Source organism: Electrophorus electricus, chromosome 11 (genome assembly GCF_013358815.1).
Source record: "Electrophorus electricus isolate fEleEle1 chromosome 11, fEleEle1.pri, whole genome shotgun sequence".
Lineage (NCBI taxonomy): Eukaryota > Metazoa > Chordata > Actinopteri > Gymnotiformes > Gymnotidae > Electrophorus > Electrophorus electricus.
This window is the reverse complement of record NC_049545.1, coordinates 12,245,140-12,270,444: the sequence shown is the minus strand read 5'-3', so window position 1 is coordinate 12,270,444 and position 25,305 is coordinate 12,245,140. Positions and strand designations below refer to the sequence as shown.

General features: G+C 48.5%; 1 protein-coding gene across 3 annotated transcripts; it reads right to left on the bottom strand.

Annotated features, from left to right (window-relative positions):
* Window positions 1-1,056: 1,056 nt before the first annotated feature.
* On the bottom strand, window positions 1,057-25,098 carry ttc7a (tetratricopeptide repeat domain 7A). 3 transcript variants are annotated; one of them, XM_027002525.2, is made up of 20 exons: window positions 24,807-25,098; window positions 22,947-23,110; window positions 21,097-21,265; window positions 18,391-18,521; window positions 17,879-18,003; window positions 17,131-17,209; window positions 16,835-17,004; window positions 16,147-16,210; window positions 15,555-15,692; window positions 14,515-14,598; window positions 13,828-13,932; window positions 13,077-13,194; window positions 12,867-12,924; window positions 12,697-12,769; window positions 12,111-12,271; window positions 8,177-8,293; window positions 7,976-8,079; window positions 7,670-7,804; window positions 6,116-6,318; window positions 1,057-1,835 (listed from the first exon to the last, which is right to left on the bottom strand). In XM_027002525.2, exons 1-20 carry the CDS (start codon window positions 24,934-24,936, stop codon window positions 1,617-1,619), a joined length of 2,547 nt encoding a protein of 848 aa, XP_026858326.2. In that variant the 5' UTR covers window positions 24,937-25,098; the 3' UTR covers window positions 1,057-1,616. The 3 variants fall into 3 exon arrangements, with proteins under 3 accessions (XP_026858326.2, XP_035387318.1, XP_035387319.1); XM_035531425.1 differs by lacking the exon at window positions 7,670-7,804; XM_035531426.1 differs by lacking the exon at window positions 24,807-25,098 and having other exon boundaries at window positions 21,097-21,321; window positions 22,947-23,010.
* Between the last annotated feature and the right edge of the window lie 207 nt (window positions 25,099-25,305).

The window sequence follows — 25,305 nt, the reverse complement described above, 5'->3', positions numbered from 1 at the left end:
ACCTACACACACACACACACACACACACACACACACACATACATCCTAGTATGAGAACAGACACGGGCCCACAGACACACCTCCGCTCTGACGACACGGGCCTGGAGACTTGTTCAAGCACTACGTGGTGAGGAAAGATGCATTTTGACATCAAGAGCTCTTCACGGGCTTCCCAGCGCTCTCCCACATGGCCGTCTCGTCCTCCCCTCCAGGGGCCGCCGGAAAGGCGAGCGGCAGAGAGGCGCGGGCAGCCGCCGGCCTGCCTAATTACTCGGGTTGGACAGGCGATGAACGGCACTGCCTGGCAGGCTCGGTCAGTGCGTGTCAGAGCGCGGAGCGGAGCAGCAGACCATGCCACTCATTTATCCATCTCCCTTTACCAGCCACTGTTATGACCTCCCCATGTGGTCCTATACATCAGCTAGCTGGTTCACCCATTCATCTCCCCTTACCCACCAGCCGGGCGAGTGGAAAACCTGAGTGATGAGCGAGGAGGAAGGGTCGCGCACGTGCCTGCAAACAAGGACCGGCCTACTAACAGCGCCGGGACCTTCAAGATAAGACGGTGGAGCTTCGCTTTAGAGGAGAGAGAGAGCACTCGAGCTGGAAGAAGAGTGAACATACAAACCCGCTGTGTGCCAGGATAACGATGTTTGGGGGGTTTTTTTTTTTTTTTTTTTTTTGGCTTTCTTGCTTCCCACATCATCCTCTCCGGCAGGCGGGACGGTTCTGCTTTGCAGTGCTTACATAACGGAACTCCGTTGTCTGCCACATGCCCCTCTCCTTCCGCAGCGCGCGTGAGGAGCGTGGCTCCATAAAGCGCGGGGCTGGTTTTTCGGGAGAGAGGCCTTCTGCGCCAAAGCCTTCCCAGTCTCCCCAGTAACGCGGACGAGGGCTGGCTGCTAGGCAACCACAGCGGCCCTGCAGAAAGAAGACTGGCCTTCCAGTTTCGCAGGAGACATTACATAAGATCTCACCCATCTCCTGCCTCGATGCTTGCATCACAGGACTGGGGACAGTGCAAATTAGTCACAAGCACAAACACAACCGTGGGGTCTCACGATTGGGCTTTATTGTAAAGGAGTGGGCATTCTCACATTCAGAATCATACCTAAATTCAGTAAAACATCTCGTGACTTGGGTATTCAGCACTGAGACGGATATGATTTAGTACAGCATATTCATATTCACCTCCTTTGGTGATACAGTAGTTACAGTAGCTCTTTTTTGGTGTTCATCAGTCATATTTACAATGAGCAGTCTTTGTTCATGCTACCACGGAGATCCTTTGTGCAAACGTGTAAAGTGTGTCGTCATTGGGTTAAACTGATTTATAAGGATTGTGAAATTGATTTTGTTGTGAATGTCTACAAATTCTAGTGTAACTCGATGAAATGCATGCATAACACAAGAAACGCAGACAGTAGCTATCGACAACACATCTAAAAAAAAAGCTCGAAATAAAATTGTTTCTTTAAGACCTAAAACACTGTGACAGTGGGAAAACAAGTGTGTTGATGCACATGTTTGTGAATGGTTGCGCATGACTAACTGTGTCAGTGCATGCGCCTAGTGACTCCCCCATCGGCCGCGGGCGTGGTGGGGCGGGTCTGCCCTCATAGTTCTCGGGGGATGATGGTGAAGGGTCTGATGGGCCAGCTGGCCTCCAGCTCCAGGGCGGTTAGGAAGCAGTCGGGGGCCTGGGCGCTGCCCCGCGACTGTAGCGCCTCCCCGAGGCTGCTCCATGCCTCGTGGGCCAAGCTGTGCACTTGCACCGCGTCTCGCAACACCTTCTCCCCCAGACCTACCCGGCCCGTCCGGACCAGCAGCTTACCCTGAAGAGAGAGAGAGAGAGAGAGAGAGAGAGGGAGTGAGTTTTTCTCGCTAACATGCTTTAATTTCCCAGCTTTCTTCATCTACTCTTACTGCTGTTCTATTGCTGGCACTGATGCCAAGCGGATTCATGTGCTCTTTCTACAAATAAAAGAGTTACAGAGAGTGTGTGACGCATGTGTGTGTCTTTATGTGCGCGTATGGAGATGACTCTGCTAACATGCCCCGCTGATGTTCATCTTTAGCAGAGGCCTTTCAGGTTGGGACTTTCACATCAGACAGTATATCGCGACTCGGCTGCGTCACTGACAACTCATATTCGCACACCCGAAATACACACACACACACACAAACACACCAAGCATGCTTGAGGTTGGGAAGGTGAGTCTTTCTATGCAGACAGCACTACAAAGCTTCACTTCATCTGGGCCGGCATGAATGGGAAGCTGAGGGTCCCTTCGCTCATACTGAACAGCACTGGACTTAAGCTACAGCCTTGGCTTACTCCACGATACCGTTGTGCGGTCCTTTTGCTTTCTGCTTCCATTTTTTGTCCATCTCTCTGAAAGGTCAAATCCTCAGATTTTTCCAAAATCAGTTTGCTCATTTAGAGTAAATAAAGCCATACATTCCAGAGACACATAAAAAGAGAGAGAGACAGACATTTTTATAGCTAGGTAGTTAGATTATGACCGTTTTGCAGTGCTTTGGTGTACATGTGTTATGTATAAACTTACATACAGCGTAGAGAGTGACATGCATGATGTTATAATAGTACCCAAATAAATCTTTCTCGCATTATAATGTTTATCATTTGACATGATCAATATTTCAAATAAAAACTCAGAAGACACCTTAAGCCTAACATTGTAATATTTGCAATGCAGACTTCATAATGTACATTGTGTGCATGCCCCACCCAGTGAAAGACTCTGTAACCGCATTTACCCGTTACCTTCATACCAATACATACCAATACACACACACACACACACACACACACACACACACACATTTGAGTGACCATGTCTGCACACTAATGTGAACACCCACTAAAGCAGAACTATGAGGCAGAGAGATGGAGAGCAACACTGATACGGCAACAGATGGCTGCTGATTATGCGAGCACTTCAAAAGCTGAGAGCAGAAGCGGGTGACTCCTGCAAGAGGGAGGAGAGAGATGGAAGGAGGAGAGGATGAAAAGAAAGGAGCCAAGCGCCGACAGAATGAACGACGCTGACACGGGTCCATGAAATGCACACCTGACACCGACCCTCAGCACACGCACCGTTGCCCCTATAAAACAGCTCCTACAGGGATGACAAGATAGCCCGGGCTTGTTGGCACAACAGAAGAGAAGCCATGAAAAGGGAACATAGGTGCTGTGACCTCCGACCCTTCTTACAGCTAGATGGGCTAATGCTGGCATTCAGACATCAGCACAGTCCCAGTGCTGATGTAGGGCAGCTAGCACTGCAGCGCAGTGATGTGCGGATTTTTGACAGGTCACCGGAACGTGAGGTGGGTCAGTGCCTGCGGTGCTGACTGTGACAGTGGTGGGTCGTGGCCCAGTAAAGCTCTGCTAATCCTGCTGCACACACACCTGATCCCCGTGAGGATCCAGGCCCTTTACCTGAACCACTACTACCTGCTATTACAGCACAACACTGGGAGCTGAGCCACACTGACTCACATCCACACACACACACACACACACACACACACACACACACACACACACACACAGAGACACACCTCCTCGAACACATGTAGGCATGGGCACAAATGAATGTGCACACAAAAGAACACTCACTGACACACACACACACACACACACACACACACACACACACACACACACACACACACACACCTCTCAATCCTTGTATCTCTTTCTATATCTTCCTCATTAGCAGACCTCTTGGTGGTGAAATACAATTCCCTGGTTGCTAGGCAATCCCATAAAGGCCTGAGAAGGAGTGAAGTGTTATAAATAATGTATTTGCATTATCTAATCACCTCACAACCACCCCCATCTGACAGAGAGAGATAGAGGAAGACAGAGAGAGAGAGAGAGAGAGAGAGAGAGAAAGACAGAGAGAGAGAGAAAGTCAGAAAGACAGAAGAGTGTCTGTGTGTGTGTGTGTGTGTGTGTGTTTGTGACTGAGCAGAAACAGAGACAGTGCTGAGTCACACTAAGGTGCAGTGAGGCAGTATGGCTGATGTGGTTAAACTCATATGACACAGGGGTTCAGAGCTTCACTGAGTTTGACTCAGCTGACTCCACAGTTATACCGATAACACCCAACCTACGGCTCATGAGTCACTCTCTCTCTCACACACACACACAAACAGAAAACCCTAAAGCGGGGTTGCCTACTCTGGACTGGTTCTGGATGGACAGAGCAGCACATGCTGGAAGTCTCCAGCATGTGCTCCTTCCCTGTTTACAGCTCATTGAGCATACCCCCATCATGGACCTACAAGATCTAAATTCATGGTATCTTTGGAGAAAGTGCAGTAAATGAGAGTTGAGGTTTCTTCAAGTGTAGTCTCTTTCTGTGTGTGTGTGTGTGTGTGTGTGTGTGTGTGTGTGTGTGTGCACACGTGAGGTAAAGACTGACATTCCTCTTCACTATAATAAATAACAGAGGTAATGAAAGCTGCATTGTCTTGCTTCCCTGTACTCAGAACTTCCATTACCATTGAACTCTCACTGGCATTAATCACAGGTAGACAATGGGAAGCAGATAAAGGTCTCCATTGCAGTGCCATCACACTCTGCAGAAGGGCAGAGAAGACTTCAGCAGAAGGGCAGAGAAGACTTCAGCTGTTGTCAGCACCGCAAAGACAAAGTCTGGATCCGTTCCAGCAGTTGAACAGAGAGGACTGTGAATAGAGCGGAACGTGAATGCCTCCCGGTTACACCTCCGAGACAATAGCACTGGAAAATGCTTCTCTGTCAACGCTGCAATCCCCTTGGCACCGCCATTTACTCCGCAATCTAACTGACAGAGCCATTAGGAACATTGTTGGACTCGGACAAAGTTTGCGAAATTTCGTCAAAGCAAGTGGCTTGGTGGTGAGTCATTCCTGAGGTTTGTTAGCTGCAGCCAGGAGCCCAACAGGAGCGGGTCCTCCTGGCCCGTTCCCCCCCCCCCCCCCCCCCCACAGTGCTCCACACCCCCACCCCCACCCACCTTGGTACAGCGAGGCCCGGGTACAGTGGATGCAGGTGATACTACAGCCTGGAATTCTTGGAGCTGAAGGAGTGGATTTGGCCTCTGCTATTATTGCAGTGTAGCCAGCTGCCTGCGATTCAGGATTTTAATGGCAGCTGGGGACTGACGGGTGAGCGCGCTGTCCAGGAATAGCAGGGATACGTGCTCCGCTTGGCAAAGCGCTGGGGAGGTGAGGTTGCCCATCCTTCGCTGCGCTTGCTCCAGCTTGGAATAACAGATCCTGGGCATAACAGAGCTTCTAGTGGCCTGCATCCAGGGTCTCTCCATGCTCGCGACACCCTCGGTTCCCAACGGGCCGGGCCTCGCCCGCTCACACGCTCGGCTCACGACGCTGTCCATTTCCGGTGATATGCTGGAGACGGTGCAGGTCCAGAACAAGAGGCGCGCACATCAGTGTGACAGTCGAGTCAGTCCCTTCTCCTGAACTTCCGATGGCAGTATTTCATGTGTAACTTTGGATGAAAAGGCTCCCAGTGAGTAACAAACTGCAGAGAACTTTTTCACAGCTGCCTCTTCGCATCGACACAGACTTCAGGAAGTGTAACAGCGTGAGGATGTCACTCGGAAGTCACCTGCTTGGCTGTACACAGTCACAAACAGGCTTAATGATTTATCCGGTGGTTACCAGCGAGTTCTAACCATCCCACAGCTGTTAAACAGTACACATGTTTATTTACACCACGGGGAACATATCGCAGATGTGTTGAATGACACCACTGATGGTGTGGAGTACGTATCACAAACTCTCATGTTTGATTTCCACATGATAAATCCGTGGAGGTGTGAAGATGACCTGAGGCACATATTTAGAGGCAGAAACTGCCATCTCTCAAGACTCCGATTGGGGTTCTGGACTTAGAAGTTCACGGTGTGGGGAACACGTGTAACGGCGTGCCACGGTGAGGCGGGAGGGCATGACCTGTCGCGTACCATTGTGACCTTCGCACTGTGCTGAATGTGTGGCGTCGGCGCGTGTGATCGGCATGACAAAGACGTGGACGTGTGTTTGTTTCTGAGCGAAAAGCGAGAGAGGTCCTCACCAGGTGGAGGAGTGTGTGGGGGGCTGTGGGGTTGATAGCCAGGGCTTCGTCGTACAGGCTCTTGGCCTCACTGTTGCTGCCTCTGAGCTCAGCCAGGCGGGCCCGGAGGAGCAGCACGGAGGGGGAGGTGGGGAACAGAGCTGCAGCCTCCTGTACGCAGAACTGTGCCTCCTTTACGCGGCCGTCCTCCATGAACAGCTCCCCTACACACACACACACACACACACACACACACACACACAGTACTAAGACATTCTAACATACTGGCAACAAGTAATCAGGTCCATCAACACTAATTACAATCACATAGAAGGCAGCTCTTAAGCTGATTAGATAGATAAAAGGTAATTAATGATTTTTATTAAGAATCACAGGTGTTTAAAATGGTAGGATCTGAGATGGTAGGACTTGTTATGGCAATATTTGCAATATATTATGAAGATCATAAACCACGATTCATTTAAGGCAAGTAACACACAATGTTTTATTTTGTTTGTTTTATGTTCGTTATGTTTGGGCATCTTTAAAGTGTGACAGTGGTTACTTAGTCTACAGAAAGATACACATAACTTACATCTCTGTGTCTAAATATGTGTGTGGTTGCTATTGCAGTCTACAGAGAGGCCAACACATCATACACACATGCACACAAACATACCCACAGAAGCACAAAGACACACCCAGACCTTGGACGTACACACTGCTCAGAAATGGCATGCACAGCTGCCAACAGGCATATTACTACATGCTCAGTAAAGTCTGTGTGTGCATTTGTCTGAGTGTGTGTGTGCTGGGCTGTGTGCGGGACTGCGTGTGTGTGCGGGACTGCGTGTGTGTGTGTGTTTGTTTTACTGGAGCACAGATGGGAGAGTTTGGGCAGGCTAGTACAAAGGGAAAATATAAATATTAAAACCGTGGTCCATTTTGAATAGGGGGGAAGAAGAGAAACTGAGATGGAGTGATGTCACTGCGGATTCTCCCAGTGGGAGCCAATCAGTTCATGATAGAATGTGCAGATGTGACGTGAGAAATGTTCCTGCTGTAGCCTACAGCGCTAGCCCCGAGACGGCTGGGTGGCACAGTGTGGGCCCAGCTGCACAAATGCGGTGCTGCTCCGGCATGGCGTTGGCCCTGCTACCACCCCACTGGCTTTGGCTCGCACAAGGATGCAGCCCATTTCAGACAGGAAATGAACCCATGCCAGAGGAATGCTGGGAATGGAAATGAGAGGGCACACATCCCCTGATAGGAGCCCTGGGAAAGCCACTTTACACACAGCTGCATATAAATAATACTGAACTACCATATGGGTCATGTGAAGGAGACAGGCGGATTCATGGTTTCTGTCAAGCTCTGTGCTAAGGGCTGTTCACCAGTATTGAAGATGTCCTGCTGAAAGAGCTGGAAGATTATGTTTATATTGACAATTAAACTAACCGACTGTGAAAAGATTATATAAATGGGGGCAATTAAATGAGCTAAAGTCCCTCCCGATGTTCTCTTGTTCACCGGCAGGCAATTGGCTTGGGCAGCCATCAATCACGGTTTCTTTACCTGCCTGCAGCCAGATGCGCTCCAGGGTAGTCCAAAGGTAGGCAGGGCCATGCCTGTGGGCGGAGCTAACGGCAGACACCTCGGACATGGCCTGCTCCAGCCGAGACACAGCAAGAGACGGGACTTTCTGAGAGGCTGCCACGGGACATGAGTTACACATACACGCACACGTCCTCATACAGAAAAAAGAATGTTGCGCATGACTTGATTACACATGCAAGCGCCACACGCCCTCAGCAGCAATTGCGCAACTCCACGCACGCCCACACCCATACACGCACCGCTTACACACACGTTAACACGCACCGATTTCCGTCTCCTGGAAGTCTGGTAGTGTGAGGTTCAGGCCACTGGGCTTTGTGCTCAGTGGGCTGGGCTCAGGCAGGATGCTGCTGCTGTCATCAGTCTCACTGCAAAGACAAGCTGCGCTTCATTCCAGCGCCTCATGCCACCCCAGCACGCATGCACGCACGCACGCACGCTCGCACGCACGCTCGCAGCATTTACCTGGGCCGGGCAAAATTGTAGCGACTCTGCCAGAGCTGGAGCATTTCTTCACACGTCTGAAGCGCTGCCACTGGGCCAAACAGAGCCTCCTCCAGTTTCACCTTAGTAAAGAGTAAGCTGCAACACACACACACACACACACACACACACACACACACACCAGTGTAACACCCAAAACCGATGACAAAGCAGCCGTCCACGCAGCACGGGCGTGTCGTAGATTTGCTGCATGCCGTTAAACAGCCTGCACGGTGGTGTTTAGCTAGGCTGGAACGTGTAGGGGAGTCCAGCTGGGCTGTTGGTGTCTGTACTCAGACAGCCTCCAGTCTGTGCCATCAGCCTGCCTCCATGGCCCAGCGTCACTGCTTCTGCCAGGCGGCCAATCGTGCCTCCTTAGCAGCTTGTGTGAAAGGGGTGTGTGGGTGTGAGCGTGTGGGTGTGTCTGTATATGTGTCTCAGAGAGAGAGAGAGAGAGAGAGAGAGAGAGAGAGAGAGAGAGAGAGAGATCATTTGACAAGCACGCAGAGTGCAGCAGAAGGATAGCGTGTCGGACATCTGTCTGACACAGTGTCTATTCTGAGACAGAGCTGTATGCGCTCAGTGCAGTACACTACATATAAGACACAGCATAGTCTGTAAGCAGTTGCACAGTGGCACTTTTCATTGTTTTAGCATAACGGTTTTAATTTGAGGATATTTGCACATGTATTAGGGAAAGCATTTAGGAATCACAGTCCTTTTTACCCATAGGCCTCCATTCCAGGGCATCACAAGTCATTTTAAACGTGGCTGCCACTGTGGTCTCTCAACAAGAGGACCACAATGTCAAGGCCACGAAATCAGGTCACCAGAAAACGTATTAGAAATATCCAACCCTTGAGGTGTGTCCAACAAAAAGGTGTGTTTGGTTCAGTGGTGAGAAGCTTGGTGTTTGTAGCGGTAACAAACAACCCGCAGTACGTGTCCAAAAATACATTTGATGAAAACAATCAGCGACATGCAGGCAAAAACAAAAAAGTTCAAACCACTAGTAAGGGCAGAGCAGTCCGGTTAATGTTTCCTGTAAAGTGCATAAAAAACCCCTCCAGCTTTCTGAGATAGATGGCAAAGAGATGAACCAGAGTGACAGAATGAAGAAAATGTGGCAGACAAAAGGACATCTTATGGTGTGTGTACATTGCATCAGTAATAAAAAACTGAAATGTATGGCTTGCCAGTGGAACTCACTAAATAATGAGCTTGTGACATGACCGTTGGCAGTTGCAGCAAGCCAAATCCTGAAAAGAACAGAAGCACTTCGATGGCTTGGATTCAAGTACCTTAAAACCATGCTGGTGGAACCTTGAGGTAGAACTATGAACCTAAAACGTATGAGCAAAGCAACAGTAGCGTTTCAGGACCAAAAAGTTGAGTGTTTCTGACCGGTCAAGACAGTTACCGCTCAGCATGCATTTATGTTACAGGAGACAAGACTGAAGGAAAAAAGACGGCGGAACATGCCGGAACTGAAGACAGCTGCCCCACAGGCCTGGCAGAATACGATGTGAGTGGGTCGTGATCTTCAGGCACTCATCCAAAAGACTGCCTTCCCAGACTGGCAGTTATTCATATGTGATTCAGGCAGTGTAGATATGGATACTCTCAAATTAAAGCTGAAGTTCGCCACTTTAGCCTAAAACCAGCTTCGAGAATGATTTTGGTTTGATTTTTGCAAGCGGAGCCGAACGAACAAAAAACAGGGTCGGTGTAATTATGCGCGGACCACACTGCACTGCGTGGGTTTGTGTCTACAAGCTCGTTTCTAAGTTTTCTTGTATGTAAAGGGGGAAAGTGATCCACCAAACAAAACCTGAGCCGCCCGCCGTGCTATGATCACCTGAGCCCGTATTATAGAGGCCGCGTCATGCGAGCTCTGCGATATGACGGGGGCGGACTCTGACCCAGGCTCTCACTCAATGCCAGCTCACGCTCCAGTTTGCCAAGGGTGGACGAGACTGCCACGGAGCATATCTAACTCCGGATCTGGAAATGAGAGGACAAAGAAAGAAGGGTTGAAGTGAAGAAGGAAAGAAAGAGACAGTTGTGTCATTTCTGACCCTCATTCTACATGACAAAGACACACACGCGCAGTGACACACGAGACCCACACACAGTGACTTGAAGGTTTTTTTTCAATGAGTGCCCATACAGGTGAACATGTAAACTTAATATCCCTCTATAGCCCTATATAGTCCCTTCACTTGACCATTTAGCTATTTTCTTTCTCTCTCTCTCTCTCTCCCTCTCTCTTGCACATGCTCCGTGTCTGTGTGTGTGTGTGTGTGTGTGTGTGTGTGTGTGTGTTTGTAACCCCAGAGAGCCAACAGTGACCCCACCTGGCTCAAATATGAAGAGCCAGAGGAACTCTGCTAAATGCGCGAACATGGCCGCCAGATGGGTGTGGCTTAACCCTCATCCTCCACAGAGCACCGAAACTGTTTGCGTCTCCTGGCAGCGCGGCAAACAAACCACGAATCACGGTCACACGCTGAAGGCAGCGGCACGCCATGGTTTCCACTCGTAAAGGCCCCCTATTGTTGCCGGGTTAGTCACCGCACCTCTGCAGTCGCACTCCGCCACCTGCGAGCAGCCAGAAGGCAGGAGATGTGCCCTGAGAGAGCATTTACGAGTGTTTAGGAAAGAGAGAGGTGAGTCACGCAGGCCCAGGGGAGGCAGTCTCCCGAGAGCACCAAGCCCAGGGCCTTCTGCCATTACTGTTTTGGATTGCTATTTTGGGGGGAGATTTCTTTATGTGCCGCCTCCTTCGAATGATCTGTCTTGTGCTGGCTGGCCAAGCAGGTCTAGCATCGTGCTCGTCAAAGTCAGGTATCATCTTATTATCCAACATTTTGAAAACCTACTTCTATGTCATTTCACAGACACCTAGACACACACACACGCGTACCTTTTAGCACCTAAACTAGGCTAGCAATCCCCCAAGACTAGGCAGGCTGTTGGTATACATAGGCAGGATATTCTCTGGAGCCTATAATGACTGCATCAGCCTGTCCCCAGCTCAGCGCTGAGAAGTCAGGGGGGCTGTGTAGAGTGGATGCCTGGACTGGCCTTTCTAAATAAGGCCGTGCCTCTGCTATTTGGAACGGGCGAGACACCGAGGCCAGCTACCGCCGCGTGTGCACACAGCAGTTATACAGACATACACACGTGCGCTCACGCGCACCCACCCGAATGCACACGCACTCCACCCCCTGGCCACCCCCACGCACACACTTGCGAGGACAAAAGATTACGGCACCAAACAGGCTGTCTGCTCACAGCGCAGATCTTCGGCCAAAGGGCCGCTCGAGGACGAATGCGGGAAGACGTTGTTCTTTGAGGTTTACCCTCTGGTTTGAATACGCCGACATTGGGAACATTTAATGCACTGTGAAGGCGAAGGGAGGTGTTGGTGTGGGAGGAATGCTGCTCTTCTCAGATTTATAGACAGAGCTTTACGGGCCTGGATCGACGGGACAGCAGCTAAACAAACCTGTTCTGCTGCTCCAATAGTTTTGTCATAAACAATGCAACCAGAAACCAGTGCTACTGAATGTAAATGGGAGAATGTGGCCTTGATCTCATTGGAAGGACAGGTTTGTCCTTCCTGGTGCTGAGCCCTGGCTAAAGACCTAGTGCGTTGAAGAATTTATGTATTTAAGTAAATAAAATGGCTTAAAATGGCTTCAAGTGCTCGACATTATAAATGTAAATAATAATAATAATAACAACATAGAGCCTCTCTCAGACTCAAGGACACTTTACAGACAGATAGCAGCATTTACAATCACTCCCACAACAATGATTTTGTGCTTTACTAAATGTTTACATTCTCAGGTGAAATTCAATCACGTGCATTCACATTCAAGCAGACACACGCGTGTGCGCACACACATACTTGAAGTTGTCGGGGTACTGATTGATGGCGAGCGCGAGCGTGTCGAGGGCGTGCTGGTGGTGTTTCTGGGCACTGAGCAGGAGAGCCAGCAGGTGTAGAGAGTGCAGGTCATCACTGCGCAGACTCAGAGCCAACTGCAGGGGCTCCATGGCTGCCGACACCTTTCAGAGCGAGAGAGGGAGGGGGGGAGGTTGAGGAGGGGGAGGAGCAGGAGGAGGAGGAGGAAGAGGAGAGTGATAGAAACAAAGAGACAGAGGAGAGTGAGGCATGAGATCAGTTCGCCAGGCCTGCCGGAGATCAGAAAGAGAATCTGAGGAACGAGTGCTGAAAACGAGCGTGGTTCGGAAGATTCCAGAACGCCGTAGCCGCCTCTGAATCACAAGGACAAACAGGAGCCATTAGAATAAACTACAGCAAATGATAGGTACCCAACAAGCTGTCCAAGCATGAAGCTACTCAAAGCAAGCAGCATGACCTGGGATACACGTAAAAGACATGGACTGCCGAACTCTACTGAACAAGGGGCAGAGCATGACTGGTCATGGTGTGTTTTCAGGTGGGAGGGTGAGACTGTCTGTCCCCTTACCTGTCGCACCAAGGCAAGCTGAAGAGAGAGGTAGAGGGCAATCTGAGGGTCTTCGGGATCGAGTTCATGTGCCCTGAGAGTGAGAGGAATCACACGCACACACACACACACACATAGGAACGTGTCATTCTTTCATTCTCTCAGTGAACCCTGCCCTCTGTCCGACGTACCTCTGCAGTGCCCACAGGGCTGTCCTGTTGAACTCGTCCCGGTCCGCCCTCAGCGTGGCTGTAAACACATGCAGGGGAGAGCGCTGAGTCTCGCGGCACGGGAAGGCCGAGACCAGGCCAGCAGAACACATGGCAGTCTGCCTGAGGGCAAGCGTGCGGGGTGACTGACAGCCACCGCGCGGGCAGACCCAGGGCGAGCCAGGCACCTACCGTCGGACGCCTGCAGGCTGAAGCACAGACCCAAGGCCAAGTGCGCTCTGGGAAAGGACTCACCAGCTCCTTCACCCAAGGCAATCACGCTTTTCGCCAGAGCTTTAGCTTCCCCCAGCTGTGACACACACACACACACACACACACAGAAATCCTGGCTGTCTGTCCCTTCAAGAGATGCCAACATCGCGCCACACTGTACAAGGTAGCTCTCAGCTATTTATCAACATAACAGGTGAGTAGCAAGCTAACAACTAGACAGTCAAACTAATGAAACTCTAGATATGCTGACTGCAAATCCCATCTAAAGTAACGCCTTACGTCTCATTCGGGTTGGCAACTCTGTGCTCAAGTCCGATAACAGTGGCACTATCTGAAGATTCGAGCTTTTGATCTGTGATTAGCCTGGCTGTAGCCATGTGCTTCATGTAAAGTGGAGGCCGGTGGCCAGAGGCCCGACGCGATGAAAAGCATAAGCCTCTTATGTCCTGTGCATGCCATGTCAGTTCTGTTCTCTGCTCCTCCCTCAGAGAGCCTGTAATCTACTGCCCACAAGCTCTCTGTGTGGCCAGGTGACCACTTGGCGTGGACACTGTACTGTAAGCAGCAAAACTCTGCAGCACTCTGTGCTTATGTGCGGGCAGTTTATATAAAGGCCGTTCAAGAGAATGACGGGAGCATGATGTGTGTGTGTTTCCTTGGGTGGGTGGGTGTGCGTGTTTGGTAGGGGATGGGGGGGGGGGGGGTTTACCCAGTGCAGCTGGTTGATGCAGACTTTGGCTGCCAGCAGTGGTGGTGTGGGGTCTAGAGGTTTCATTCTAGCACATTCTTTAAACGCAGACACGGCACCTTCAGACTGTAATGTACACACGTCCAATAAGCACACACATGCACGTATGCAGTGACATAGTGACACAGTGGCAGTGGCACGCACGCACGCACACACACACACACACACACACGCACGCACACACGCACGCACGCACGCACGCGCACGCTAAAAATAGAATTGGATCTAACGGCACGTCCATATACAGTGCGGCCTATTTCCAGAGCTCCCCATTGATCTGCACTGTCACTTTGGTGACAGAAATCAATTCTCCTGTTTCACATACAGACACAAACACAAACACATGCATGCATGCACACACACACATACAGGCACACATGTGGAAGTGTATGCATTTACTGACACATTGTCAGCATTTGAGAAGTTTTTGACAGCCTGGCTCCAGTCAGCGGGGTCAAATGATGAACCCAATAATAGAAAACTCTAAAAAGTGCCACTTGACAAGCTCGTTGCATTTTAGCATGCATAATTATCAAAGATTTTTTGTATCTTAATTATTTTTAGTGACTGTACTTTAACAAATGTCTAGCATTCACCTGTATGCTCTGGGTTAAATGAGGTGGACTAGATTTGGTTTTTAGATCTCACCTTTCCACTAGCCATGAGGGACAAGCCCAGCTGGAACCAGAGGTGAAACTCATTAAAGGAGAACTTCATAGCTCGCACCAAACACTGGCAACACACGCACACACGCGCACACATACCCACAGCCACACGCACACATCCATGCACGCATACACGCGCACAGACACACACATACATAATTAAATGAATTAAGATGACATAATATAGTATAGTGGTGATTTGACATGCTAACGAAATGGAGTGTATGCCTGGTATTGTTGGTTAAAGGCTCATCCAGGAATTATTGCAGCTGGCAGGCTGATTTGTAATGCAACAAATGCAAATTCCTTCAGACAATATAAGGAAATTATGTACAGTATAAACAACTGAATGAACTTTTAATAAGGTCATGCTGTATTTCAAAGGGACTACTCAAATCTAAAATACAGTATGCACTTTTGTTTCTTAAAAACTGCTTTTTGCTTTAGTCATAAAAGATCCCCATACCATGTAGCTCCAAACTAGTTTAAGCATGGCTTCATGGGTTTCAGAAAATTCCTGACTGGGCCTTTAAACTGACTATTATACATAACTAAGAATATATTAGCATAATGGGTAGGTTTAATAGTGAATTATAAAAGAAAGACAGCAACGTGGAAGCTTTTCTTGATGTGAAATGTGAAAATATAATTGTAATAATATTTGAATAACTTGAAGTCCCCCAGAGGTGTATGTTAGGCACTCTGTCAGAAGCACTTAGCATACTGTTAGTAATAAAGAAGGAAAGATGTCCTCTGTGGGGTGACCAGAGGACATCTGTTAGAATGACTAGGACTGTGTTCCTGAATTCACCTGAGTAAGCTGGAATGCACCTGGTCTAAAACTCACATAGCCTGAAGGAAAGAGGAAAGGAGGAAAGAATCAGAATGAAGTGGTAGCATCTGGTACACTGGAAAAGCAAAGAAAGGGCAGCAGAGGAACAGAAACACCGCCGAACCCCAAGGTAAATCAGCGCTCCGTCCTCCTTAACACGGCACTCTCCCTGAGCTTTAAACCAGGCTCACCTCTGACAGCATTGCATACTGCCCCCTCCTGGCCATGCCAATGCTGAGCAGGTCATAGACGGACGAAACATCCTGGATGCTGGCCTCCCGCGCCTCCTGGTGCGCCGGCTTGCGGCTGATCACGGCCTCCACGCCGGCCTGCAGGGGGCGAAACGCGGCGGCACCTCTCAGGTACCTGGCACAGGTGAGAAGATGCCCCCGCGTGCTAGCCGGGGGCGCGTTTCGAGGCTACCGAGGTGAGGGACCCGACCCGGCTCATTCCACTAATGAAACAGCCGCCCGAAGCGCCGATTATCACGTCCCGGTAAGACGAGAGGACGCACAGACTGTCCCGCTGCGACCGTGGCCGCCGTGACGCACTCCTTCCGTTCTAGGATACTTGCGCTGTGTACCCTCAGCGGGTGTAATTAACAGCTTTCAAAGCCACAGCTTTAGCCAGGGACATCTGGTTACACCGCGGTCACTGCCCGCCATAGCTGCGGTGAAGAGGAGACCAACAGAATGAGGGAGCCGAAGGGAACGGGAGGAGGAGGAGGAGGAGGAGGAGGAGAAGAAGAAGCCAGTGAGACAGGAGTGTGAAAGAGTGGCTCACCATCGACTCGGCGATGAGCAGCAGCAGCACGGCCTCCTCCACCACGTCGCGGGGACAGAACGCTCTGCGCCAGGGAACAAACAGGAAGGGCACAGGACGCGTCACGCAGGTGTGTGCACGCGCGCGCGCGTGGGTCTGTGTCTAGTTACAAGTGTCGGCCTGTAACAGAGAAGTCCTCCGACAGTATCACGGAAAAGCGCACGCTCGGGTATCCAGCCTGCGCCACCTATTGTTCCTCGCGCTCCCCGTCAGCTACGCTTTCAGCTCGAAGCTTTCCTGCTCTGGAGGGGACGGGGGAACTGCGATCTGTCTGCCCCACATAGTAGCTCCTTTTCGCTCTGATCTTCTGTCCTTTTGTTGGAGAACGTCCCTTCGATGCCTATTGTCCCAGCCTCTGTCCTGTTCAGGCTCAGCGCTACAGTTACACAGTATTATATTCGCAGGTAAGAGAGAGCAAAGATTCCATTTCCTTACCTGTCATTCTATTCTCTCCTTTTCCCCTTCTGGCCTTCGTTTCCCCCCCGACTGTGTCGTGGTAAATACTTACTCACAAGTAATGTGGCAGAAATGGATTTAACAGCAGGGGACAGAGCCAAGGCCGAAAGAGAGAGTGAGAGAGGGTTTATGTGTGTGTGTGTGTGTGTGTGTGTGTGTGTGTGTGTGTGTGTGAGAGTGAATGTGACCTGACCCTTCTGTGCTGTAGCACTGTGGTGGTCGGGAAGAGGGGTAGATGGCATCTTTCGGGTGGCTGGCCCCTTCCATGTGGAGCCAGGCCGGGGGCGGTGGAGACAGAGGGCCCCAGTAACTGGCCTCGCCGATCGAGCTCAGCAAGACCTCGGCTAACCTCCGCGTTACTGCCTGCGCAACAAGGTGGGAGTTGTGTATGTGTGTGAGTGTGTGTGAACCAATAAAGGACAAATTTACGAATGGAAAACTTGCATTTTGTCTGCCTGTGTTTTCTATTATTAGAGTTCGACTGCTCACCTTCCGAAAGATCTGAGAGCCACGACTCTCCACCACCCTCAAGACCCGCCGCAGCTGGTGAGTCCCCTGAGCTAAGTGGCTAACACCCGCACCCGCAGACACACACCCACACACACGTAAATACACCCGCACACAGAGCCCCCCTCCAACACACACACACACACACACACACACACACACACACACACACACACACACACACACACACACACACACACACACACACAAGACAGGAGGAAGCATTCAAACATGAGGGACGAGAGCATGGAACAGGTTAAAATAGAACACTCCTCTAGTGAGTACAGAAGGAAAGCCAGGAATAGCGCGGGCGACTTCAGCTTATGACGTCAGGACAAGACCTGCTGTGAAAGCTATGAATGAATCAGGGTTGGGATATCGATAAAGCTGAACGCCCTCTGCAGTCTCACTGAGGTATGACAACAACACATGCAGCAGACCCAAACACATTCGGTGCGCTCCGCAGAGGAACACTGACACCTGCTGGACACCATGAGAATATCCTGTCCAGCACAGCACAGGCATGGGGCCCACGTGGAGCATCTGTACTGTTGCTTGTCTGGCATGTGGGTGACCACTGCTAAGGAAAAGTAATAGATCTGAAATACAGTGTGTGGATACTTGACATGCTGACATGCAAACACACACACACACGTGAAACCACCCACCCACCTGCCCACCCAAAGACACACACACACGCACACACACACACACACACACACACACTCACCCTTTACGCAGAAGGCAGAGATATGCACTCTGGAGGGCAGCCTGCAGGAAGTATCCTGGCTCCACCTCGACTGGCGGAGCTGAGGTGGAGCTCTTGGCAGTCTTGGTACTTGGCGTGCCAACAGTCTAACCAAGCAGCAACACACAGGGGATTCAGCAAAGTTGAAGCAAGATATAAGTACAATAGCATAGCAGAGCCTTATTAAACATTTTCTCACACACCTGCACATACCACTTATACACTAGTAAGGAGAATAGGCTCACTGTAAAAATATTCGTTTTGAATGGAACATAAACAAAACCCTTGAGAACACTTGGCTTGAAACTGAACTGGAAAGCACACACACACATGCACATTGACACACACACACACAAGCAAACACACACACTCGCACACGCACGCACACACACACACACACACACACACACACACACACACACACACACACCTACACTCGCGCGCGCACACACACACACTCGCACACACGCACACACACTCGTACGCATACAGACCTTGTCCATCTCTTGCAGGTAAAGCAGGGCAGTATCACAGGCACAAAGGTAACAGGACAGACATTCCTCCTCCCTCTCAGAGAGGCGGATGCGCGAGGCTGCAGATATGCTCTGGTGGTTCAGAGAGAGTCCTGAAAAACACCATAAGAAAGCTCGACCAGGACAGCACAGAGGGTGCACAGACAGTCCCGCAAAATGCCCCAGCAGCACAGGCACAGAGATATCCAAACACTGTGCACCTGTGACCCATCATGATACAGTGGAGCTAGTGGTACAGGAATATGAAAACTAGATGAGAGAAGTAGTATAGACAAGTAGAGAGAGAGAGAGAGAGAGAGAGAGAGAGAGAGAGAGAGAGAGAGAGAGAGAAAATGAAACCATATTCAATCATATTTATCAGAGAGAAAGATAAGAACCCATGCCAAGGTGTGTCCTTTAAATATTTTAATAACCGTTATTGAGACATTTCTCTCTGTCCCAGTGACAGGGTGAGATGGGGCCTTAAGCATATCTCTGGCATGGGAGGCTGATGAAGTCATTAATACACAAATAACGTCTTCGGCAACCGGAAGAGAGCAGGGGAGCAGATGGCAGCCGTAATCAAATAAGGAACAATTGGAGGTCCAGAGGAGGCCATGAACACACGCATAATTTAGATTAACTATCCTTCCACGCCCCCCCGTACTGCTGTGCTTACCAGAAACCATGAACCCGGCTGCCAGGAACTGTAAAGCTGTACCATGTTTTGTTTGGTAGTTGTTACTACAACGTCGACCACCGCTACACGGATATTGCCACTATAGCTGCAGTGTGCAGACGTGCCCTCCATGAATTCTCTACATATTTGCTGTACACTATGAGGATGCTGACCAGTCTCAGACGTTCAGAGGAGTGTGGCGTGGTCACTCAGACGAACCACTGCGGCCACATCGGTCTGACAAAAGGAAATGGGTTTTGTGAAAATGACGAAGGCTGTGACACATCAAAGGTCCACCAAAGTGTGTTTAATATAGTGCAAGACATACCACGATGTGACGTGTAGAACCGCAGTGCAGAGTTGTTTTGGTACTGAGCTCTACAAAGACTAATGACAAACTCACCTCAAAGCAGCCTTCCAGTCCAAAACCACTAAATCCCAGCTGGGAACAAGGCATACACCCACTTAGATGGGATACGAACTAATGGGGGGGGGGGGGTCTCCATTACTCATGCAAATATGCAGTTTTAGTTCCTAGCTCCAAGCTTGAGCGCAGACTGCATTTCCACAGAAAACTGTGAGCAATGCCAACTCACACTGAGAGGCGTCTGCCACACCTACTGGCACACCACTCCCACCCTTCTGCAGTGCCAGAGCGTGCGAATGTGTGTGTGTGTGTGTGTGTTTGTGTGTGTGTATATATGAGGAAATTAACTCCGGTAATGGCTAGGAGGATATGTGTTTATTGTCATGTGGTGTTGACTGATATCTCCCAGAAGCGAGGAGAGAGACCGGTGGTGCGTATAGACATTACTCAGTAAGGTCATGGGGCGCGAGGTTTGCTGCTGCGACGTCCCTGCTCAGGGGGGTCCCGGAACAGCCTGGCCTGGAAGCCTTTGTAAGGCAAACCCCCTGCACATGATGGAATACAGGAAAGAGAACCCGTATTCTGACAGAGGAACAGAAGAGTTCCTCTTACTGAAGTATATTTTGACTGCCAACATTTGAAGTCTAGTGCGTGTCTGTGTGTGTGTGTTTGTGTTTGTAAGACTAAGGGAGAAGTATGGGGAAATTGTCTTGCCACACACACAATGAAAAATGAATTCTGATAAGGATTTGAACCAATCTGTCTTTAAATCCAAGATTCTGGGCCAACTATATATAGTGTCTTTCTTACAGACAGTGACGCAAAACTACATTTTTAGCCATCACTTCCTGATCTCAGGGTTATACGATTTTTTATTTTTTTTTTGAGACATAAGCAATGAAGAAAGCAAATACACACACAGAGATACACAGACACACTCACTAAGACACACAAACACACTCACACAGACAGATAAAACGGGTGGAGGTCGATCGTCATGGCATTTTCATCTCAAATGTAAATGTAAATTCAGAAGTCCATCTCTCATTTTGAGTCCAGGGTGAGCATTCCTGGAGCGGATGCTATTCTCTGTACTGGAACGGCTCCAGGCCTTCTGACGGCATGTGGTGTGTTGCGTTTAAACAGGCCACACCAACACATCTACGGGACATATATGGAAATGTGTTTTCAGACGGCCAGTGACTCCTACCCAACAACCCGAAACCTCCAGCCGTAGCAATTCAGCCAACTGCGGCTCTGTTGGCTGTGTTTGGAAGGTTTATCGACCAGTCTACCACTCCGCAAACCTAATTAGCGCGAGATGGAAACCCATGGCAATGCATCCTCCCAAAGCATGATGCCGTTTCAATTGTCCTGCATTTTCTTTAAGTCCTTCTGGTGTCAGCTCAGGGTCTCTTTAAACACACCCTGGGGCTGGGTGCTGTAATCTGCGAGGAAGCTGGAGTACAAATAACACCAAAGGTAACATGAAGCATTTAACCTGTGAATAGGCATGCGGCCTTTGCACTGTAATAAGCTCCCGTTACGTTGTGGCATTACGATTTCATCCGATAGCACTAGCGAAAGGGGAGCTATACTCACGAGCCGCGTGAGCCGTGAGTCATGTCTGCATGGCTTGTACCTTTGATAACGAAGGCCTCCGCCAGCAGGCGCAGATGGTAGAGGGGCTGCTCATCTTGGGTGAACTCCTCGATGCCAGCTCGGACGCACATGCCCTGGGCGTCTCGGTAGTGGCCCTGCGCGTAGTGCACTTTGGCCAGGAGGAGGAGCGCCTCACTGAGGTGGCGTGGCTGCAGAGACACCATGCCAAGCACCGGGAAGTTCAGGTCAATGGACAGGCAGACTGCTGGGAAACCCAAAACCTCTGACAGTGAGATGAAACTCAGCTGCTGCAATGGCACATGCTTTTGTTTAAAACGTTCTCGTGTGACCTGACCTCATGACACATGAGTGAGTGGTGCCTGCTGACAACTGTTCAAAACCCCGTAGCATTTCATTGCGGTGGAACGTGCCAGGGCATTTGATAAACTGAAATTTGTGTCTTACGTTAATAATAAATATGAATTCTGTCAGAGGGAAAATGTCAGGTTTTTATGCCATTTTACAAAATTAATGTGATTGTTCACACATCAAATGTCAGATGAAGCCTGACTGCTTCCTCAGTATGACACAATCAGGTTATTATCTCTATATATGCAAAAACCTCTTCTACAGCTAAACATTTTAAAAGCAGATTCACAACTGTTACCATTTCAGAACAGTTCTAAGATAATTAAGGCTAGATTAGAGCTTAATTTATGTGTTGTATCACATATGTGCAATTCTAGAAACTTCCTCTACCTTCACACATTGCAACGCACTTTACCTATTCTTTGCAATGTCTATACTTCAAAGGTAAATATGCTGTTGTTAGAAAAGACAATCCTCACAGCCAAATGCTCATTGATAAACATCAAATACTTTTTCATCATTTAAAACGATCTATTTGCATTTTTGTCAGAATGAGAACCCATGGCTTGTCTCAAACTCTCAATCTAATGTCTCGCAGTCTAGTGTCACGTCCATGTCTAAGGTCGCCACTAGAGGTCCCTGCATCCCCCTGTTTTAGTGGATTTTGTCTATCTATGGTTGATTGTGCACACCTTTTCCTGATTTCAACAAATTGTACTTCTTATATAAGTACATATAAGTCTTATATAAGTCTACCGTTGTTGTATTTGCATATCATATGTTGCAGTACTAAACCTTATTTCTAAGTTGTCCTAAGTGTTAGCAGTTGTTGCTAGTCTTTCATTCCTCGTCTTCCTGTGACCTTGGGCTTTGCTTGTTGTATTTCTATATTACAAGTCCTGAATTGTTTACTCAGTTTTGTTATATTCAGTTCAGCATTAGGATCACAGAATTCATCTTGTACTTTCTCAATCCTATTGCTGCCTGTCGTAGAGCACAAAGCCAGTTTCATACTGCAAGCACTGGTACACAAAAGCTTAGGTTTATATCTGCATCTTTAGCCTGACCGCATTCACACATTAAACGTGGGAAGCACAAAAAGGAGTAAAAAGTGGTCAATTTAGCACCTTGGAAAAGCTGAATTGCTGTGTGTTTCGAGCAGTCCATACCGCTATTTATTATTAACATTTATTTTAGTAGTATACTATATGTATACTCAGTCAAGCGCAAAAAGAATAAGAGGTCAGTGACAGGCTGTGGGAGTGTTGGGCGCTTGCTCTGTGGTTACGCTCTTTTATGTGTGGGAGGTGTCGGTGGTGGTTAGGCCTACTGTTAATAGGTGTGAGCATCTCAGCTTATGTAATGTGAAAGATACTTCATGGAAAAAATAATATTTGTATATTACATACGAGAAAAGTTTCATATCACATTATCTCCCCCCCCAACACACACACACACACACACACACACACACACACACACACACACACAAAGAGTGTGGAACCGAAATAAAATGCGGACCCCCAGACGACCCCTCCTCAGGAGGCTGTTCAGATGGGATTTGGCTTGGGCTAGTTTGGGATGAGTGTGTTCAGACAGGGCAGTGTTGTCCATCAGCAAAGACATGTTCTCCAGAAGACACTCCTCCAGGAGGGCCTCGGCCAGCAGCAGAGTTCCATAGTCATCTTCATACACAGAGAGAGAGAGAGAGAGAGAGAGAGAGAGAGAAAGGGAGACATATAACCATAATACATGTTTATTTTCATATACAATTTAAGTTGATACAGCAAAAATTGGACTTGCTTCTTTGAAAAAACCAAAATGACGCAAAGTACAATAATGTACCAAATAAAGTAAGCTATAAAATCCAGTTACTAGTACAACACAGTTTTTGCTTTTGTTTGAGTTTGTTTTGTCATACATGACACAGAATGTGCGCTGAATGACACAACCGCAGTGTGACAAAAACAGTTCATCCTGATTACACCACTGCCGTGCGGAGCCGCCTGAATGTGGCCATCTATGAACATAAGCGCTTAAAGCTTCTGGCCAGATGAGGTCAGAGGTGAGGCTGGATAAATGTGTAGCACTGGGCTCACCCTAATCACCTTGGATGGAAAGCACAGCGTCCTTCACGCTGTTCTGCTTTTTATCTTTTTTTTTGTGTTTAAGATAGCATGAGGCCAGGAAAGCACTGCAGGGATCCAGTGGTGCTTAAGGGTCTTGGATGTGTTTGCATTGGCACAACTCCGACGTTAAACCACTTTAAAAAACCTTCTCTTTCCTTCTGTAGGTTTCTCGTATACACGTTGCGAATGAAGCGTTTCCTGTTTGCTCCAAGCTCGAGCAATTCTCTGATGTAATCTGGCTTATCTTGCGCAGCCGAGAGCCCTGTGTGTTATATGTCACATTAACAGCTCCCTGTTGCATTCTTTCATATTTTCCAAAGCTTTTACGGACACTTTTATTTAGCACCCACAACGTGACAGAACTACAGAAGCAGCTATCTAACTCGTAGGTCTGGTGAATGGTCTCGTTTTGCATAGAGAGGTCGGCAACCCACAGTCCCACAGGACTCCAGCAGAGCCACCAGGCTGCTCGGACACTTCCCTGCAGCCAGGCTCCGTATACAGAGAAAAGGTCAGATTTCCTTAAAGATTATGGATCAATCCAGGGGCCCAGGGACACAGTCACAGGTGTTGCCACAGTGTGTGTTCAGGTGTTGGCATAGCAGTGGACATGAGTGTGGATAGACCTCATGCTAGTATAAATAAATAAATAAAAACTTCAGAACTTCTACAGTAAATGTGGTAGCTACTAGGATCAAACTATGAGAAGTCTAAAAAGGAAAGAAGACCACTTTGTATGTTGAAGAAAGTAAATGTTCTTCTAGTATCTATTAATTGGTTTGAGAGCACAGCTCGGTTTTTACCGAGGCTACTCCTTCAGTTTTCTGAATGTATTTCACGGGGACTATTTACTTTAGCTTTGTTTACTTTAGCATGGTACAGAGGGGTGTGTGTGTGTGTGTGTGTGTGTGTGTGTGTGTGTGTGTGTGTGTGTGTAATAAATGTGTCCAGTGCCGTTATAACAAAAACAGCTTTGTACTGGTGAGGCAGATTAATGCCATATTCTGATCAGTGGTATACAAACAAAGTAAAAAATAATAGGATTATAGTATTATTTAGTCAATTTTACACTCTAAATGGGACAAGACTACAAATCTAAAAAATTGTGTCAGATCGGAGTGACTCAAGTTGAAACAACCAAGCTGAGAAACCAGCTGCGCATGAAGTACAAAGTTCACACGGAACCGCCAACTGGCGTAATGTCAAAACACATCAACACAACAAAACAAATCCACAGGTTGTCATCACTCACCATCTTCATGGAACCGGGCAGCTGCAACCTGCTCCACCAGAGAGGGGATTTTGTCCCACTGGCATTCGGCGCGAGAACGCTCAATCTCCGCCTCTAGTCGATACTGGGAGAAAGAAATCCTGGCTGACATCCCTGGTACGCCTCGATGTTTCGATGTGTGCAATCGCACCACACGAGTGGAATGACTGGAGTGCTAAGAGCGACAGCACTAATCATGTGCTGCGGGACTTCTGCGTAAAGTACAAAACGGGGAAACGTCAGCAGCAAATTCCAAAGAGCGCCTTTGCTTTGGCTTTTGATAACTACAGATAATTTGGTAAAATGACTCAATTAAGTTGGATGAAATCATATTGCTCAATAAAAATTATTTCATTCATTCCATAAAGAATCAATATTCTTTATAATTAACACACTCATTAATCACTTCGTTTTTAAAACCCTGCTATTTAAATATTATAACTCAAGAAATACAAAAAGAAAGAAAACTACACTAGACTTC